Source organism: Phycodurus eques, chromosome 10 (assembly GCF_024500275.1).
Source record: "Phycodurus eques isolate BA_2022a chromosome 10, UOR_Pequ_1.1, whole genome shotgun sequence".
NCBI classification, from domain to species: Eukaryota; Metazoa; Chordata; class Actinopteri; order Syngnathiformes; family Syngnathidae; genus Phycodurus; species Phycodurus eques.
Genome location: NC_084534.1, coordinates 23,802,787 through 23,823,514, shown reverse-complemented (window position 1 = coordinate 23,823,514; position 20,728 = coordinate 23,802,787). Strand labels below are relative to the sequence as shown.

At 41.7% G+C, this 20,728-nt stretch overlaps 1 protein-coding gene across 2 annotated transcripts in view; it reads left to right on the top strand.

Moving 5' to 3' along the window:
* Positions 1-20,728, top strand: part of cacna2d2a (calcium channel, voltage-dependent, alpha 2/delta subunit 2a) — a 162,130-nt gene that overhangs the window by 74,685 nt on the left and 66,717 nt on the right. For both annotated transcript variants that reach the window (XM_061689129.1, XM_061689128.1), the window contains exon 4: positions 6,013-6,072. In XM_061689129.1, coding sequence (XP_061545113.1) covers positions 6,013-6,072 — 60 coding nt within the window. The remainder of the gene's footprint in view (positions 1-6,012; positions 6,073-20,728) is intronic.

Below are 20,728 nucleotides of genomic sequence, written 5' to 3'. Positions count from 1 at the left end.
GCAATTTAGAGTCTCCAATTTATGCATGTTTTTGGGATGTGGGAGGAAACCGGAGTGCCCGGAGAAAACCCACGCAGGCACGGGGAGAACATGCAAACTCCACACAGGCGGGGCCGGGGATTGAACCCCGGTCCTCAGAACTGTGAGGCTGATGCTCTAACCAGCCGTCCACCGTGCCGCCCTAATTCAGTATTGAATTAGGTATTCAGTATGAATGAATATTTGAATATTTAAAATTCATTTGCAGATATCGGCTATGTGAATTACAGATATCAGTGGCGGAATTGTAGATATCGCTAACTCCAGTTGGAAATATCTATAATTAGATTCGAGCTAGTCATAAATCCAGTTCAAGATATCTTTAATTCACCTCAATTCAAAATATCTGTCACTTTTCAGATATCCTAAATTAAGTCTAAATCAACTAGGCAAAATGAAGTTGTAGATACAGTATCTGGAATTATGACCAGTCAGAATCAAATTGTAGATAGCTACAATTCCATTGCAGATATCGGTAATTCACGACTGGATCTTGGCCAAAAAAAATAAATGGCAAAAGTGACGCAATTTGTAGCTTGGCGAAATGACGCGCTTTTCTGTCGTTTCGACTAGTCACAATTCCGTTCCAGATATCTTTATCTATAATAAGTTTCCTGTTTCTGAGCCACGTTCAACCAAAGGCTACAGAGCAGCCTTTCCAAAATATTTTAAGCCATGGACCCCGCCCAACACCCACCCAGAGTTGGCGCATCCCCTATCTGAGGCACCACTACCTGCCCAAGCAAATAAATAAAATCCAAACGGATTTAGCGTACAAGTTATTCACTCCAAGATACATGCTCTATAAGGTTTAAGACTGGGAATTGACTTAGCCAGTCTATAGCCTTCTACTTCAATGTGTTTTGTTCATTAGCTTGCTGCATGATGCATTTTATGTAGAAGGTTATGTGGCTGTGTTCTTTGTATTATTGTTTAATTTTGTGGTGGAACAAAATCCCTACGAATGAATGAACGAATTATTTAATCTCATCACAGTTTGGAAATCCCTCCAATAGGTAAAAATAATGGCAATATTCAGTCCACACTTTTTCCCCTTTCATAGGTTGTGAGGGTGCATGTGTATCTTTCTGGATTACATCTATGCAAATCGAGGCAGAATATGAATTGATTTCTCATTACGTGACAAACAAAGGTAATGGTGTTCATCTTGAGAAACAATACTGTCGTAAAACATATTACCCCACTGAAATAGCTTTTTTGGGGCTCCGTAGTTGTCTTTGTTATAGAGCGCCGTTTGAGAGACGGAAATAATAAAATGTACCATTACTAAAAATGACCCGTACAAAGCCCACTTATGCGGAACAAGTGCGCTCATTTAGATGTGCATTATTTCCTGCCATAAAGAAAAATGGAATAAGTGCCGTTAAATATCTGACAGTGTGCCATTTCAAGTACATCTGAATCTCGCTGCGATATATTGAAGCACGGAAAGATACTTAACATTAATATTACAAAGAAATAAGATATGTAATGATTTTACCGCAACAGCTTGAAATAAAGAGAACACTATCTCTGTCAAGGTCTTGGTGACTTTGCTAAAAACCTATTAGTAGTCAGTAGAAGTAGTTATCCATTGTATAGCGTTCGATCTTGTTAGGTTAACAGGTGAGCTGGAGCCTTTCCCATCTGACTTTTGGCAAGAGAAGTGGGGTACACCCTTGACTGGTTGCCAGGACCCACACATAATATTTTAGAACAGAAGAAACCTTTGGGATGAAAGGTGAAATCTCTTCAAGAAACAAGAACAGTCTACTTGCCTTGGTTCAACCTCTGCGGATTACCATGACCTGGACGACTGAGAATCTGCACAGACATACCGTGATCCGAATGAAAGACAAATGCTATAGGAAATTGATGAACGGATGGTATCACGAGCGGTTTTCCTAAAAGTGACTTTTTAGTAACCAATTACAGTGTGGACCTGGACAAAATAGCAAAAATTGCTTTTGGGTGCAGTAATAGGGACCTGTGGTGAATAGCGAAAAAATCTCAAATAGGTGAATTTGTGAATAGTGAACTGCAAATATGCACAGGAATTACTGTACTCGGGTTTTGTAGACATGGACTGGTGTCATAGTCATTTCTACAACAGCTTTAATAGTGGTCTGCAAGCATGACAAATTGTTAACTGAATGGAAGAGATATGCTCAAGGGTCAATAGAGTCACCCCTTTGATTGGAACTGATCACATCAGTGAAAAGTTTCACAATGCTCTTCCCTCAAAACATCTTCACGAGTGTTTAAGTGGGCTCAGCAGAGTCATTTCACAGTTTTGTCAGCTCCCGATGCGCCGCCGATCCAGACACAAAGCTGACGAGGGTCATTAGGAACATGTCGAGTGGCTGCATTCAAAGCCGCAATCACGTACAGTGTGTTGTGTTCCCTCAAGTGCCCTGCCGCTCAAACACACACACTGTGTGGAGGTGTTTTGCCGGAGTGTCCGTCCGGATAACACAGGCGGCAGTGTGCGGTGTGGAGTGCTCTTTATAAACTAATGCTTCAACAGAAGGGCCTCACGGGCCGCCGCAATCACGCAGGTGGTCCGGTGTCAAGTTGACGCTTTGCACAGCGTGACACCGCCTGTACCTGGTGTGCTGTCATTTCCCGAAAAAAGACTTGAACAAACCTCTCCCCTCTGGACCTGACCAAAGAGAACCGTAATGAATATTAAAGATTATAATCTGCTCATGCTGTTATTTATTTTTATTTTTATAAATGTTTTTGCTGTCTTCTCCCTCGGTGGTTTTACAGCGAAGCAGGGCAACCTTTCACTGTTGGCATTTTTATGACAGCACAGACGTCTTTGGAATTTTTGGGGATCATTAATTCCAGCATGGGTGTGACAAATAGATTTATTAGCCGTTAAGAACTTTGTCGATCATGGAAATGTCATTGGCCCTTCAGTCAATGATCGTTTTATTATAAGGTTATGTTTTATCGGCGCAATGTCGTCTTTAAGCAAGAGGGACATAATGGATTTCGCTCCAAACAAGCAGAGGGTCCCCTTAATTCGTGTCTAAATGGCTTGTAGCGTCAACGGGCTGCGGTAAAAATTAAGACCAGAAATAAACAGCTACAGGGGATCCTCAGTTTTGCACCAGAAGGCACGCCCAGTTACCACCGTACTCATTTTTTTGCGTTTTGTGGCTAGCCAAAATCTGAGGTACGAGCTCGCTTCAGATAAAACCGCCACTAGATGGTGACAAAGAATGCCTCAACATCCACTAAACAACCCGTATGTCACTCAGAATTAGAAATGTAAGGAAATGAAGTTACGAGCGCAATCACGGAACATTTTGAATTTGTAAGTCAAGGTACCACTGTACAGGGAATCCCTGCTATTATAGCAATTGTAATTGACGGCCCCCCCAAAAGGTTTATAATAGTCTGCAGATGCCACAAGACAGTGGCAAAGCACTACTTTTGTCTAAATTAAGCTCCTCAACTCACTTCAACATACTTCCTTGGCAGGCAAATGCCATCATATGGTGTTAAACCACTACTTTTGTCTAAATGCAGTTCCTCAACTCACTTAAGTACAATTCAAGATGATGAAAATATGGGAATATGCAAATGACGAAGTCTAAATAATTAGGGGTTCACTGTATATACTTTTTGTGACATTTGCGTGTGGTGGTGTGCGGCAAGATTTTCCTCATGTAAAATATGTACCTTGGCTCAATAAATTGTGAAATGCTAAACTAAAGGATTATCACAAAAGTTAAATGAGAAAGCATAGTACCAGTCCATCGTTACAGTTTTCTGTCAACCAGTGGCTAGCTAGCTACCATTGTTTTTGATATTTAAAAAAAATATTTATATATATATATATATATATATATATATATATATATATAAATTTGCATATTTTTCATGCAAATTTGTTCCGTTTCTGAATATGACATGAATGAAATTAATTTCCCTGACGATCAATCAAGGAAATGTTTGACTGTGGGCTCTCGCTCACATACGTTGTACATAGACCTTGTGGACGGACGTCACCATCAATTACCATCGTGTTTATGTTTCTTGACCTTGCCGAAAGGCTCTGTGACAAATAGGGCCGTCATCTGTTGTAGATGGACGACGACGGTATAACAATCAGGCACTTGTGGGTCAGCTCTCCTGGTGGCGAGTGTTGTGTGGGCCTGTGCCATAAGCTTTTCTATTGGTGCTGATCTAACCACACTCATGCAGTGCTCTAAGCTGCTTGGGTTACAGCCACCGGCATGGCTGCTAAACTAACCCCCAAGCCACCACCACACCCTCCACTCCTTCCCACATCTCTCACTCTGATTCATTTGCTGTTTGTCTTGTCCATTCATCTGGGCCAACGCCGAGGACAGAAAAGACAAAAATGAAAACAAATAATAAATACATTTTAATTGACTAATTTTAGGGAGAATGCAACAAATATTGAAAAAGCTTGGTAGGCCGGATCAAAGAGCCAGGCCGCATGTGGCCCGCCAGCCATACTATGCCCACCCTGGCTATGAACTCTGCGAACAAGAAAATGGTGGATTGATCCAGAAAACAATGCAGCAGTATAGCTGCACACTATACTATACTGTCTTTTGTTTCCCCATATTGAAAAATGTCGTGTTTTACTATGGTAGCCTCGTTATCAACAATGAGCCTCTTTAAACATACGCACGCACACACACGCACTCACTGTTTTTTTGCTTATGGCCTCTCGGGTAATAATTTCAATGCACTAATTAGATCCTCATTTTGTTGATTCACTCGACTATGTTCCCATTAGGAGATGAAGGCAGTCTTTAGTTAACGGCTCGCTCAGGTGATTTTGAAAGACAAATGGAAAAGTATTACAGCAAAGTACATTTGGTAGGAGAGTTGCTTTTAAAAATGGTTTCATCGGGATGTCATTTTTTTATTTTATTTTTTACCACAAAGAGAGATGAATCAGCATTGTTTTTTTTTACCCTAAAAGCCATCTTGTAAATTCCTTATAAACCCTTTTAACCTGTGCTTGATTTCTTTCTTTTTGCTTTATTCCACACAGTCTTACATTGTGATTAGTTCAGTATTTAAACATCACTATCCATGCTGTGAATGTGCCATGTGCGAATCCAACTGGGATGAACAAAGTCGTCTTGTTGTTTCGAACAAGCATTAACTAGGAGGTGTTTTGACACCCGTTCAGGTTTAGTAAACAAGTTCAGCGTGGGAGATCAGGGACAAGAGGGTCCTAAGTCATTTTATCCCAATTGTTTGTTTGTTTTTGTTGTTTTTGTATTTTTTTTTAAGTACTTAATGTTTTGAAACTCAAGATAACATGAGAGGAAACCCCCCAGGTGTGTTGAGGGTCAAATTGACCAAAGGTAGAAGTACGGTGAACCCCTGTATATTTCCAGTTCGATTCATGAATTCGTCTCGTTGCAGATTATTTTTTTTATTTAACCTATCCTCAGTTATTCGCTTAAAACCTCACTTATTCACTGTATTTGTGCTCAGGCCAAAGCAATAGCATTGTTGCTTTGGTGCCATCTGGTGGCATCCTCGTGCCAATGAATTGTTGAAGTGAGTTGAGGGGCTCCATTTAGACAAAAATAGTCATTTGCTACCATCTTGAGTCCTTTATAAGCAATTATAAACCCTTTTTGGGTGAACATCAACTACTTGGCGATTTTTGCTATTGTGGGGGTTGACTGTTTGTCTAAGTAAAAGCAACATAAAATGAAAGCAGTTCTTTGCAATGGCTAGTAATGGAATTCATAATGTAAGCAAGCTTTGTTTGGATTTTTTTTCCCCGTTTCTGAGACTTCTGGATGATTGAACATGCCCCGGGTTAAATAGACCCAGGAACATTGATGCTCTTCCTGTTTAACTTGTCTGTGGCTTAGATTGGACACTCGTACAAGTCACTGTTTCTCACATTCACAGCAATCCTGTTGACTTTTGACACTCTGCTGATTTTATGTTTTCTTCCAGAAACTGGCCAAGGAGGCAGAGCAGCTTCAGAAGGATCACGAGTGGCAAGACGGAGTGACGGTAAAGTAGGACACGACCTCTCCTTTCCCTTTCTTCTCAGGACGACCTTCCCTCCTCTTCCCGTTTCCTTTTCGGGCAACTGGTGTATCTTCCCGTTACATGGCCAGTCCCTCCTGACTTTCAGCTCACCTACATCTCCCTCGTTAAATCTAAAGCGGGTTACACACGTACAGATCTCAATTGCATTTTCAAATGTGAGAGACCCGACAGATGACGAGGAAGAAATCGGCAAGAGCACACCACACAAGGATATCTCCATGACAATCGTGAGTCTCGTGTGTTACCAAGTCTGACCTGTGCGTGGCAGCGTGGTGTCCTGTTTCCTCGATTCAACATTTGTAGAACACCATGACCTAGATGACTGAGTATCTACACAGATGTAAAGAAAATATTTTTGCCAAGCATATAGGTATTTTTAATTGATATTGTTATAGTAAGTTAAAAATGACTTGGACAGTTACGGTACTAGGCTAACAATTTACGATTGTCGGTCCTAGACTGCTTTTCCAGCAGAGAATCGAGGGAAATCACACCACAGGATAGACACTCAGCATTATCTTTTTTGAGACATCCGACAATCGGGCTTTGATTGGACTTTGATTGTAAGGGAGGAAATGCGTTTAAATTAGGTTTGATTATCAGTATGTGTATACCCCACTTAACAATACTCACAATCCTCTTTTAGTGTCAGAGGGATTTCCTATGGTAACTATTAAACAGGTTTAACAGTTACGATTGTTGGACCGTTTTCCAAGCAGATTAGGGAGGAAAAATCACTCCTAACACTCCTCACCACAGGATAATCGCTCAGAATAATCTTTTAGAGACAGCCGATAATCGGGCCTTTGCTGACTTTGAACAGGAGGGAATAAGACTTAAATTCTGCCTGATTATCTGTATGTTTGTACCCCGCTGAATGTGATCAGCATCACAGAGACCAATGGCAATGTACAAAAACAACAACAAAACAATAGGACACACATGCACTTCGTGTATGCACACACGCGTACTAGGACAGCTTGTCATTTTCTTGGCGTCTCCCTGTCCAGCTTGAACATAGCATGCTCTCGCTGACCTTTAAAACAAAGATCCGCTCTTGAAATGTAAAACAAAACAAAACATTCAACAACAACAAAAAATAACCCACGCACACTATTGCAGAGGTTTGTGTATTTGTCTGTCTGTTGGTGAGTCTCACACGCTCCAGTGACTCTCAAATTTGTAAACACTCAACTGCCCCCACAAACAAGCATACACGCACACACACACACACACACACACACACACACACGCACACGCAAATACGTATGTAGCAGATACACATTCCCTCCTGTCATATCCTCTGTCTCCAGGGAGACGAGTTCGCTGTCATGCTACACTTCCCGCAAATGGATTTTTAACCCCACTGTGCCTCCAGGGGGATGTTTGAGAAAAGGCTTTAACTGATTTAAAACGAATAATAATGAGCGCTACTTCCTTGCAAAGTCCATTTTTTTTCCTTTCTATTTTTTAATATAAATTCACACTTGCTTACATTCTGATGCCGCAGCGTTAAGAGTGACTGCGCTGGGCTTCGACCTTCCCTCGGCGCTTCTTTAGCCAGCCGCAGTTGAGGAGGTTTGATGGCTGCCTGGCTCACAAAGGGTCCGGTTCACGGAGTATGGCGTCAATACCTCTGCAGTGCTGAATTTATTGTCGCCCATCTGTCTAGGACAGCGTTTCTCACCCCTTTTACATTAGATAAAATCTCACGTACACCACCGAACAAAAAGTATGATTACTGAAATGTCTCGTCTCAGTTTTACTCGCAAATTGACTTCATCAGTGTGACATCTGCGCCTGTTTAATTAAACCCAGTTATTGTTGTCATATGAATGGTAACAGGTGAATACACGGGTTTATTGTTCCATCTAATGAAAAAGTATGTAATTAGTCTGAAAACAATAAAAAATTCAGTCCTAACCTCTCCTAACTATTGTAAATATTGCATGCCTATCGTCAGGAGAGAACCATTTGAAGTCGTGGGCAGAATCTGGGCACAACGTTTTCCAAAAGGCATTTCAAGTTTCCTTCAAGTTGCCTTTTGGATATTTGGGACAAACGCTGCTACTGGGTTATAACGCCAGTACCCCTCAGAATCCATTGCCTTGATGAGGTAGATATGTTTAACAGAAAAATCGGAGCTATAGCAGGACCGCGATCGGTGAACCACGATATGGTTCGCTGCTCGCACCCCCTTTATATCATTTTTTTTTTTATGATACGGGCGTGAGCTGTGGAAAACAAACACTCACAGGCAGACTTGCCGATGTCACATGCCACCCCACTAGGCCCCGCCTCTTAAAGGTGCATGCATGTACACAGTCACAAGTTTTTTTGTATACATTTTATGCTTAAAATTTGGGCTCAAATAGGTTTGAAATGATCTAAATTGTGTTCGAATTAGTTTTGCATGCGTTTTAATAAGTTTAAAAGTGTTGAACACGTGTAGGAGGGGTACAATTATATAAAATAAATGTTATGGTCTCTCTGTCGCGCAGATGTTCACCTGTTGCGCGCAGGTCTGGAACGTATCGGGTGTTCGCGGTGCTACGCTCATAGCCTTCAATTCACCTCATCTGTCCGGCTACCTGTCCCACCCCCACCCTCACCCTTTCCTCCCACCTACAAGACTAATTTACCTTTTTCCCTTATCAGCACGTGACTCTAATCAGGCATGAAAACAGTCGGAAAATATCATATTGTTGCAAATAGCGCAGCGGAATCCTAATAGCGCCCCTCTATTAATAATGTATTCGAGCTGATTTCATTTGCCTTTATAATTAGGCCAGGTAATGAATCCCAGCAGGGGCGACTGTGGAACCATTAAAGAGAAATCTCAGAGAGGCGGAGGATGGGTGGAGAAGTGAAGGAGGGGTGGCGTGGGGTGGGCGACTTCTGAGAAGATTCTCCTTGTTTGTAGATTTTTGTGCCTTCCTAATTTCTCTTTGGTTGAACACTCTGCTGACTGACAGTCTAATTAGATTAAAGCTGCATGCTCTTTGGGCACATTAGGAGCGATGCAGCGGTGCATCTTAAACTGGCGGGTGGAGCAGCCTGTCAAAGCTACAGAAAAGGTGTTTATGCATGGGAGACGGTGCATTTAATTGTGCGTGCATACGTGTGGGGACCGGGAACTGCATAGTATGATTGTTTGTGTCCTGTCTCTGAGTGCATTTTGTTTTATTATTATTACTTCCCCCACGGATGTCACGTTTTTAGTGTTTGTTAGTGAGCGGGAGTCTATTTCCACAAAACTTGGTGGGGGCACTTTACCTTAACCCAATTAGGGGTTCGCAAACATTCCTTAGATGAGAAACATTTTTGCAAGGACCCCTTCGTAAATCCAGATGAAAATTAAACATACTATAACTACCATGCGTCCTCCTATAAGCCTTCGGGGTCATTTATTTTTTAAACAATACCAAATAAATAGTCATATTTTCCCAGTTTAACCGGTTTGGGATGAGCACCACTTGTCTGTGGCGAGAAAGTGATTCACAAATAAAATAAGTGATGCAGGGATGACAGATGTCCGTTATACGTCGCAGTCATTAAAGCGCTTTTTATTGGCATAAAGCTAAGGTAGGGAAGAGTAATTTTGTATGTTTAGTTTGTTTTATTGGGTGAGCCGGTCCCCATTTGTCAGTATGCACTGAAAATAAATGATACAATAATTTAGTACAGTATATGTACCTCTTCAAAGTGTTGTTTCCTCATAGGAACAGCAGGGGTCACAGTTTTTCCGTTGCAGCGCATCGGTAGAAGTGCGGTGGAAGGTCACCGACTGATTGATTTGCAATTCCTCAGTTCAATCGCGTTTGGTTGTGTCGCTCTGTGTGTGGCGGCCGTAATGGTTTACTTTAAGGCGCTTATCCAGGTGTGCTTTTTTTTTTTTTCTCAATCTCAGTAATTCGATTTGTTTATTCGGAGCTCCCACACATTTGTCCCTCCAAGAGGGTGACATCATCACATGGTGAATGGCACGCCCATCCCTCATCCCATCTGTTATTGCAGCACTGACGCGCGCTGGGAGCGGGCCGGCCAACGTGTTGCGACCACTCTGACTGCCACGCATTACAGATGTCACAATGTTGATCGTAACAAACGTCGCAATAGTCGTCCGGGGTTTTAAATCCATTGGAGCGAAATGGTGTGTGAAATGGACAAAGCGTCAGGATTGCTGACGATTTCTCAAGGTCGGGTGCCCTTCCCTGTGTGACGCAGCACCGATCTAAAGGGAATGCAATCTGTTCATCTTTGCATTTCTCTTAGCGACTGTACAGCATTTCCAGAGACTTTTTTTTTTTGATTTGTTAAATGGAAAGTTGGCAGAGAGTGGCGCACTTAGAAAATGGCACTTGAATCTTTTTTTTTTTTTTTTTTTTTTTAGGAATCCACCCATAAATAATTGTTGTTCCCTTTGTTTTCCACCAACTAGCTGAATGCACGTGTACTGCAGACCACTGAGGGCAATACATTTTGACACACACTGATCTTTTTTTTTTTTTCATTTCAAAGTACTTTTTTAAAGGTTTTTCTGCATTAAGGTTCCAACATTTGAGTTCCTCAGCTAATTAATTACTTGAATCAACTCAATCTACAGTACATCTGTAAAATATTCACCGTGCTTCACTTTTTTCATATTTTCACCGATTGACTATTTTTTGTTTAGCTTTGTTTTTGTTGAGGTGAGTGTTTCTTCATGGTGGTGTTTGAGACAGTGTCGTCCTGCCATCGCTTGAGAGTAGCTTTGGATCTTTACCCAGCCTATAGCTGAACATGTCATGGGCAGAGAAACTTGATTTGTGGGTGGTTATTATGTAAATTAGGCCCACTACTTGTTCCAAGAGTAACGTGGGCTGAACATGCGGCTATTAACGGAATGACAAGCTTAACTTTTCGTACATTTTCCTTCTAAATCCTTGTAGGAAAATATTGAATCGAAATGACTTGGCTGATGCGGTCAACATAGCTGCTGTCTTTTTGCAACACATTAAATCAGCATCAATTTAAGCCAGTTAGGATTTTTATTTTTATTTTTTTGCACTCGCATTGTACATATTTCCCCGCGCCTGCATTATGGAAGCACAAGCACTCATTTGGCTTCACGTCTCTGCTCTGGGCCTTTCACAGCAGATGCTTATGCAAAGTGAAAACACATTGGACGAGGTTGGCCGGGAGAAAGGACAGAGATTGTGGAGATCGCGGAGAGACGTTATTTCCATCAGATTGCGATGTGGCAGCCGTTGTACGTTTGAAATGCATTAGCGCTAATAGCCATGCCATTAGTGAGGAAGGGAGGAGAAGGAGAGATAGAGGGCCTTGGTTGATGGGTTGACCAATCTGGCCAAGGGGAGTGACAAAGCCAGGCGCAGAGGGAGAGGGAGTGAGAGGTGTGAGGGCAGAAAGTGTAAGAGACGGAAACAAAGACGGCGCCGTCTTCCAGGCCATTTAGTGCAATCATCACTCTCTAATCAATCAGGCCTTTCATCATCGGATGGCGCAACCTCTTGTGTTTTTCCTCTTCCACTCGGTCTGACTCCGTTCACTCCTCTCCATTCGACCGCATAATTTGACGCAGAACGCAGTTGCTTTCAGTGTACCGTGAACCCTCGCGGATCACGGGGGTAAGGGACCAAAAACTGCCGCAAACAGTACAAATTTGCTGGTTAGATAAAATAGAATAGATACTCACACTAAAAATGTTTACAAATGTACCACCAAACTACAATTTTAAACAACTTTCATACAATTTCAAACACATTCCAACATTAACCTTGAAAAAATGGCTTAGTTAAAATTTGATTTCCCAAAAATGCACCGCAAGAGCAAGTAAACTGGTTGCAATGTGCAACAAAATGTCAATTACTGCTTTCCTGTTAGCAATTTTATTACATTTTTGACTCAGTATACTCTCTAATAGCACTCGAGACCTTTGCCCAGCATCATTTTGCAAAGTTTACTACCCTGCTGTCTCCATTGTTAACCATCGTTGGACGTCTACTGGAGTCATCCATCACGCTGCTGTTTGCTGACAAGACAACCCGCTAGCAACTCCACCACTAACATAGCTAACATAACGTAGGTGCAGCTTACATAAACAGGGCACAAAAATATGTGGATCAGCGTGAACAGTTATAGAGCCTGTCCATGCGGAAACAAATTTAAGTGCAAAGTTTTATTTGTTTCTACATTGTGTTTGGGGTGCCAAAAAACATAATTTTTTTGAAACAATACATATGCATCTTTTTTAAAATGATGATGCAGTAGTCCCAGTTCTCACGTGACCATGCGCTAACACAGCTAACACAAAAACTCCGAGTGCTGCGCCAGGTTGTCATGGTAATGAAACTCGTACTCTTAATTGGCCCCACTGTCGAAGATGCTTAGCAGTGGCTCATTTGCATAAGACAGGACTGCCCCATCAAAACAGACTGATATCAGCAAGGTGAGGAAAATGGGTGGAAAGTGTAACTGTAACTCTTGATCCTAGGGGTATTTTGACAAAACATTTTGTAGACGTGTTATTTAGACACCTGGGCACTTCAAAAAAAATTGCAAGGGAAAAAACGTTTTGTCTGCTTTAAATTGACCACTGGTGCGCATGTGAGTGGGAATGCTTGTCTGTACCTGTCAGCCCTGCGATTACCAAGTGGACAGTCCAGCGTTTACCCTGTGGTGAACCGAACCGGGATGAGTATTATCCATAAACGTGGGTGGACATTTCACCTCCTACTGATGTCCAGCTGCAGTATTTAGCGCACGCCTTTAAGAAACCAATGTTCCCTTTGGAGACGTGACGTGACCTTAAGTGCAAGGGGCCGAAAGTAGAAGAGAGGGGGCTGGGGGGGCTGGTTCACTTGACCTTTCACAAAGCCTCTATTTGAGATAATTGGCCCTTCAGAGGGAGAAATCGTGTTGGCCACTCTCATCCGAGCCCCTCACAGCTACCAGCTCCATTAGCAGCAGAATACATTACTCACATTCTGTATGATGAAATCAAAAGAAGGAAGATTGCAGTCTTTGTTTCATTCTTTTTTGACTTAATAATTTTGTTTGGCCAAAAACAGCCTCAGTGATGCAATTTCTTCCTAAAACAAGCTTTTTAAACAAGTGACCCATCCATTCATTTTCTATAGCGGTTGTTCCCATGGGGGTCAAAGGTGAGCTGGAGCCTTTCCGGGCTGCCTTTTGGCAAGAGAAGTGGGGTACACCCTAGATTGGTCGCGAGCCAACTGCAGGGCACATACAGTATAAACAACCATTCACATTGACACCAATGGACAATTTAGCCTTCAAATCAATGATCCTAACATGCAAGGTTTTGGAATGTGGCGGAAACTGCAGTTCCTGGAGAAAACCCACGCGATCGCTGGGAGAACAGATACGCTACGCAGGGAAGGCCTGAGCCTAGATTCGAACCCAGAACCTCAGAACTGTGAGGCAGATGTGCCCTCATGCTGCCCCGAGCAAACATGCTTGCTCAGTTCAATTCTTTTATACTCTTTGGCCTCCTGCATTGAGTCCTTTCGCCGCAGTCCCGCAATGTTAAAACCAGACGCAGACATCCTGCAGCAAAAGTGGAGAAGAGAGTGATAGTGGCCAAACATGTTGTGTCAGCAGCACCTCAATCAAGGCTTCATAAACAATTGAGGCTGTGACCGAGGCTGCTTCGAAACGCACTGTGTCTATTTCAAACTGATAAACACGGCTACATTGTGTAATCACAAATAAACTACAAATTTCCGCTGCGGGCAATTTCTTCTTTTGTGGCAGCATTTTTTCTTCCCGCCCGCTGTGTGTTTTAAGCAACCCATAAACAGTGATATCACTGATTCCTGAAACACAGAATGGACTTCCATCTGTTTTGCTCCTGAAATAACGACAAGGGGGACTACCTGGGGAAAATGACAAGCCGGTAGACGATTAAGCTGTTTTTGTTGTTTTTTTTAATATACAATTATAATAACAGCCTTCTCCTTACTCTTCAGCCCTACAGAGTTTAGATCAGGTTCCTGTGGTGATTGTACAGAGGTCATTTTAATCTTGGTTGTGGATTACTCTTATATGTTGAAGTGGAGCTCTTAAAAACGCTTAACTCTTAAAACATTACATGCTTCATGCCCACATTTTGGCTTTTTCACACCTCAGCCCGTATTTGTCTCCTTCAGAAGAAAGTCTTACACTCAATGAAATATTACTAATGAGGTTACACGGATCCCGATCTAAACCGATTTTGGCCATGTGTGTGCTCACAGCTGTTATCGTGTGTGGTGTACTCGAGATGACCAACACAGCACACCACACACATAACGATACGTCAGTCATGAATCTCTTCCTCCAAACCAGATATCTGTCGTAGTACCAAGACTGAACTGTGAGAGGCAGCACGGTACCATAGTGCATCCAGACTGACGAAAAGTATATTGTAGAAGTTAGGCTAGCTGTTAGCTTATCTTGTAAGCACATTGCACTTGGTAAATGAAATGTGAGACATGTCATACAAACGAATCAAAGGGTTGCCTCTTTATTTGTCTCCGCTAACAACTCAAGCTTCAGGTTACTTCCTGATTGGCTATCGTTTTGTTTCACATCACAACCGAACTCGGCGATGAGCGCACCCAAAAGGATTTTACACCGTAAACATTGAACAGTTTTAACATTAACCGCTTTAATATTTACGATTGTCGACCTTGAGCTTTTTCCGAGTCGACGTCGCTCATGGGAGGGAATTGGGCCTTCACTGACTTTGGTAGCCAACCAGTTCAGGGTGTACCCCGCCTCCTGCCCGATGACAGCTGGGATAGGCTCCAGCACGCCCGCGACCCGAGTGAGGAGAAGCGGCTCAGAAAATGGATGGATGGATGGATGGATGGATGACTTTGGTAGCATAATTGGCCCGATTATCTGCATGTGTATAACCCGCTTCAGCATTTAGCAAGTATTATCTGAGCGTGTTGAATAGAATCATGAGAAAAGTTGCAGGCATTAGCGTGGGTTTAGCCAACAGTGATCTAGCGTGTTAGTCCGAAGTTATGGCATATAGACCCTCCCTCCAGCCCCCACCCATGTCTAAATCCCATTGATCAATGGCCCTGCCTCACAGGAGATGGCAATCAATAGTCAAGTGAAATCCAGCGTGCCGTGCCTCTGCTCTCCTTGATTTCCCATTTCCACATGGCCAACACCCATGAAATGTGATTTAAAAGGCTCAACTTGTGGCCTCTTGCACCCCCTCCGGTCACGGCGGGGTCATAAATAGCCTGACATCAATAACAATTTGGGCCAGACTCTTCTGTTTGAACAGTGTATCAAATATTAAATCACCGCAATATCAGTTGGCTCCTTAAACCATTTCTGCATGAAACACCTGGAGGAGATTTATCTTTGTTAGACAAGAGCTGTGTGGAAATGTATGCAGAAAGTGCATTGACAGGGTCACTGTGCCTAAAGGCAACACTGTCGACTTTAATAATCTACCAATGATTTGTTAGCTAAAAGGGACAAAAAAAAATACCACATTTTGATTTTGCAAACCAAATGTCTTTAGTTTTGGAAAAAGAAAATCCTGGAATTAATCATTCTCTTTTAGTGTTGACACGCACAATATACGTCAAGGAGATTGAAATACAGTCGTCCCACGCTACCGTACATCGCGATTCACTTTTTGCAGTTTTTCTGCACTGCAGATTTTGTACTTGTATTCTGGGATTATGCTGTGATTATTTTTCCACACGGACTGGTACTGCAGAGAACTACGCGAGAGTGAGGAAGAGTGTATAAAAGAGAATGTCCCAAGTTTCACCCTGAATCATTTCATTTTCATAACATCATTTCACACCTAATGAAAGTAGCAGCTAAACACTAATGTGTACCACAACAGCACCTCTACGATCCCCAACACAAGGTAACGTATCGATGTTAGCTAATTTAATATAGCCTACCATCACTATTTGGATCGTATTCTGATTTTGGTTAAAGCCCATCACTATGTTATTAAAACACTTGGGAGTTGTTTAAATCCTCCAAAATAATTAGGCAATAATAATCGATGAGTCCATTGTTTTCTGTGTGAAATTGTTGATTGGCAAAATTCCTCCGGGCAATATCATTCAGGTACAATACAAAACGGGCATGAAAATGGGAGTTCAGAACATTCACAGATTTTCGCATGCCTTTAACAATCAGGTTTGAAAATCAAAATTGACTGCTCTAGTCACGTAGATTTTGTCAAATGCCAATATATTTTAGTACCAAATCCTACTATATTCGTCTGTGAGTAAGCTCTATTGTTGTATCCTAACCAGCCATGACATTATGACCAATTGCTCAATTTATTTATTTATTATTTATTTATTATTCATTCAATGAATAGTGTACTTCCTCACACAATAGAATAAACTTTATACATCAAATATGTATTAGTCTCAGGTTCCATTGAACAGAAGCAACTGGTCGTGAATCAAAATAAATTGTGAAGTGACTTTATGGACACCCTGTATAACAATATCCAAATTGCGAGATCAAATATTAAATATTCTGCTTTTGCAAATATAATAGTGTTCGTTTTTGGGTGCCTCATTTAAACAGTAGCTTCATTATTGTACAGACATAGTCGCTTGGAGTTTGCACTTGTGTACAAACGCATCAAAATGAGAGCTGTGACTCAATTTTGGTTACATGAGTTAAACATGTTGGGAATTGTGCAAACATTCATCATGCTGTGCTTGTTGATTGTGTGCAGGCATTATGCATTCGGAAGTGTTTATCGGAGGCATACGTAATTGTACTTTTGCACTGGTTGGGCCGCGTCCTTGGTGCAAATTTTGCACCTACTGTCCATGTAACATAAAAGGCAGCCTTCCGTTAGTCATTTGAATGTGAAGGACAGCAAGGAATCTGATGGAAGTGATTATGGGGTCGAAAATAACAGGTTTCCTTTTTGCCTGGGTTTTGATTGTTGATTGGCCCACTCTGAGGTGGCCTTTAGAGAGAGGGTGGGGTGGTGACTTCTGTGCAGCCAGCCTATCTGCCAGCGGTGAAATGGCTGTGGGGTGGGGAGGACAAAAAAAACAATGGAAAATGAAACGCTATTCAGCGATTCACACAAAATGGAAGCTGGAAACATTTTATTCCCAGTATCATATTAAGCTGCGATAGGCGCTTGGGCAGCGAGCCACTACCTTGTTACAAAGAAACCACTTGCAAAGAAATGAACAGACGCCGATTTTTATAGTTGGTTATTGACGATGGTAATAGGTTCATGATATACAAAAGTTTTAAAATGTTACGCATTATGTTAACGTTGGCAAATAGGCAAAGGATGAATCACAATGCAGACAAACAATTATAGAGCAATCAAGTTGAACTTATGAAACCAAAAGAGCACACAGAAGTGAAGGACAACAAGCAACTAATAAAAACGAAAAACAACAATGACAAAAAGGTCTTCGCAAAGAAAGAAATTCCTGTGGGTACCAAGCATGAACAGAAAGAAGGGATTTGACAGTGGGTGGAAGGCACTGATATGAATACAAAAACAGAAGAACGCGGAAAGGAACAATCACAGAAGTACAGTGCTAGAAGTACCCCCTGCTATTTGCGGATGACAAGGACCGGGCTGGACTGCGAATCGCGAAAAGCCGCGGATAATCGACACCCTTTGGGTTTCCAGGCAGCAGTTGAGAAACTTGAACCAGTTTCTGGTCAAAATCCCTCCTGAGCCGTGTGCAAGCATGTTAACCAACAACAATAAACGTCTCATCGCTGTGCTTGCCAATAAAGTTCCTTCACCAAAGGCTAACTTGTGTTTTGCTTGGTGATCAAAGACTTTTCACTGTTTTGTGTATTATAGGGCTGCAAGTGAATATTGAAAAAAAAAATCGAATAATTTGATTACAAAGAGCTAAATCTCTGCTTCAGAGTTTAACAGTGATCATTTTTATATTAATGTATATCATATTTGAATGTTACTGCAGACTCGCGTAGAAGTAAATTGGCATGCTGGCGCTGAGCCAGGAGAAAAGAGTGCGTAAAAGAAGGAGAATGTCCAAAGTTTGGGATCATTTCACACTTATAAAAGATTAAGTGCAATGTCTACTGCAAAGCAGAACTGGCTTACAAGACAGCACAGCTACGATTGCCGTCACGGGGTAACGTAAACATCGAGACCTAATTTAATGTAGCCTACTACCGCTAGGTAATCGCGCATGTCACTCACCAGGCCAGGCCCCCGCCTTTTAAAGCTACACTCCTTCAAAATCACAGATACTACAGTGTAGAACGTGAGATCATCACGCGACCTCAAGTGGACAAAAATAATACCTGTAACTCACATGCATATTTTGTATCGGTATTGTTGCTTAAACATGCAAAATCAATTTCTGTCCGATTACTCAATAATCGGTAGACTCGTCGATCCTAAAAATATTAGATAGCTGCAGTCCAAGTCTATTACCATAATCAATAAACAACCATAACAATTGGAGATTGTTCATTTCTTTGTCAGTGGGAAGCAGAGGATCAAATAATGATTTCACCCCACTGCAGATAATTGCGTTGGCTTTGTCCCTCTGGATTCCAGCGATTTCTTGACTCTTCTGAACATGCTCCGTTTATCTTGTTAGTCTCCCGCAGATCTATGCCTTGTATAGGAGGCGTTGGCATGGGTGCGTCTTGGTTCCTAGGCTTTCTATGTATGTATTTATTTATTTATTTATTATCTGACACGTGTCCATGCAATGGGGCGATGCTATCTGCGTTAAAACCCCGCTCCTAATCGAGCCCTGTCAGCCAACAATAGGGTAGCAGCGTCTCTCTGAGTGCAGCGGGACAAAGCCGCTCGTTCCTTATCGTCGCAGCGGAATACACCGACACGGATTCTGATGTTTTTAGCGAGAGGCGTCAGGCACGGGGAAAAAAGAGAAAACGGGAAATATAACATGCTATTATTTCACTTTGCTGGTTGTTTACTAAGAGATTTAGAGGTAGATTAGAATTCCCGGCATACATTTTTGGATGTAAATTACAATCATGGCTTCTAAATGGTGTATTTTTCGATTCGATATGATTTTTCTTTATTCCAATTTTTGATATTTATCATAAAATAGTTTGGAAAAGTGAACCTCGTACTCGAGTGCTCGGCAAAGTTGTCAATATTTCTGTCTGCTGCACCACATAAACCAACCCGTAGACTAAATAACTCGTGTAATATAGCAGCTTGGTGATAAAGTGCTGCCTCCACGAGTAAAAAGGCTTTTTTCTTTCTTTATGGAGCGTTGGGTTAATTTTACTTCAGTAAAATTTTAATTCGGGTCTCAAAAAAGCCTCGTTCCTGGTGGTCTTGGTCACACAGAGTTCTATGTCCAAAAAATGATAATAATAATTTGTAAGATTTTGTCATCCACAAAATTTGGAACTGTAATGCAGTTGGTTTATCCTGTGATAGTTTGGCAGTCACCCAAAAAATGTGTAAGCTTTCTACTAATTACAGGGTATTAGTTTTCACACAAATCAAAATTTCCGTGGGTACATGGTTTTGATGAAATATTTTTGTCCTTATTGTCTGGACATTTTAATCTGTGGCCACATTTGGACACGACCCCATGATGTCAGCATCTCTGCCTCGAGAAAAGTCGATGTGGGAGTGAGAAGGACAGGACATGATTCAAATTCCTAAGTGGCACCAGAAAGGGAGAAAAAAAAAGAAATAAAAGATCAAAGCGGGTAAAGGGCTTTCAGAACCCCGACACATAGCCACACGTTTGAAAAATGATACATCACAGAAGCTCACTTTTACATTTTTTTGCACACACACACACACACACGCGTGCAACGTAATAAACATTTTTTTTTTTTTTTTTTAATCCTTTTCAATTTGACAATTCTCCTTGTTGCGGGTGTCCTGGTGCATATAATTTCCTTTACATTTTATTCTGCAGTTGAAATTGCATGTCAGTCGTGTGAATGCTGCATCTCGGTTAGGTGTGTGCATGCCTGCTTAGCCTGGAGGCTTGTGTGCCACACTTACTGCGTAGGCCTCCACAGCTAACATTTTTGAGTGTGTTGAGCCACATAGCCTTTGACACAGGGCAAATGGATACGGGGCGCTTTGAAAAAGAAGAAGGGACAGACAAAAGCCGAGCGGAGGAGGATAATGAAAAGATTCGGACAGCCAGTTCTATCCACAATTTAGTAGAATTCTGTACAAAAAGACGGTGCGAAAACTGATACAAAATATTTTTAAATGTGAAAAAAAATGGACACTAACACAATTAAAAAAAAATGAATTTTCACTTGTAGAGGCAGCACTTCAAACACTACGCTTGCGCGTATGTTGCATGGACACATCGCTAGACACCAATAGCACCCTCTACCAAGCAACCAAATATGTTCCGCTTATCAGAAGCTGACACTTATAGCTAACGCTAATTTGTGCAAAATTCATTGCAGCCCTGTTCACCTTTTGGCTGCTTTGTCGCTATAGTAGGAACATCATACCCGTGGAGCATGTGGGTGTATGTTTCTGCATGATAGTGTTGCAGACAGTGGAGTCCTGTTGTCTCGTAAGAATTGCTTAGTCCAGCCTAGTAGATCATTTCATGGGTGGAAAAAT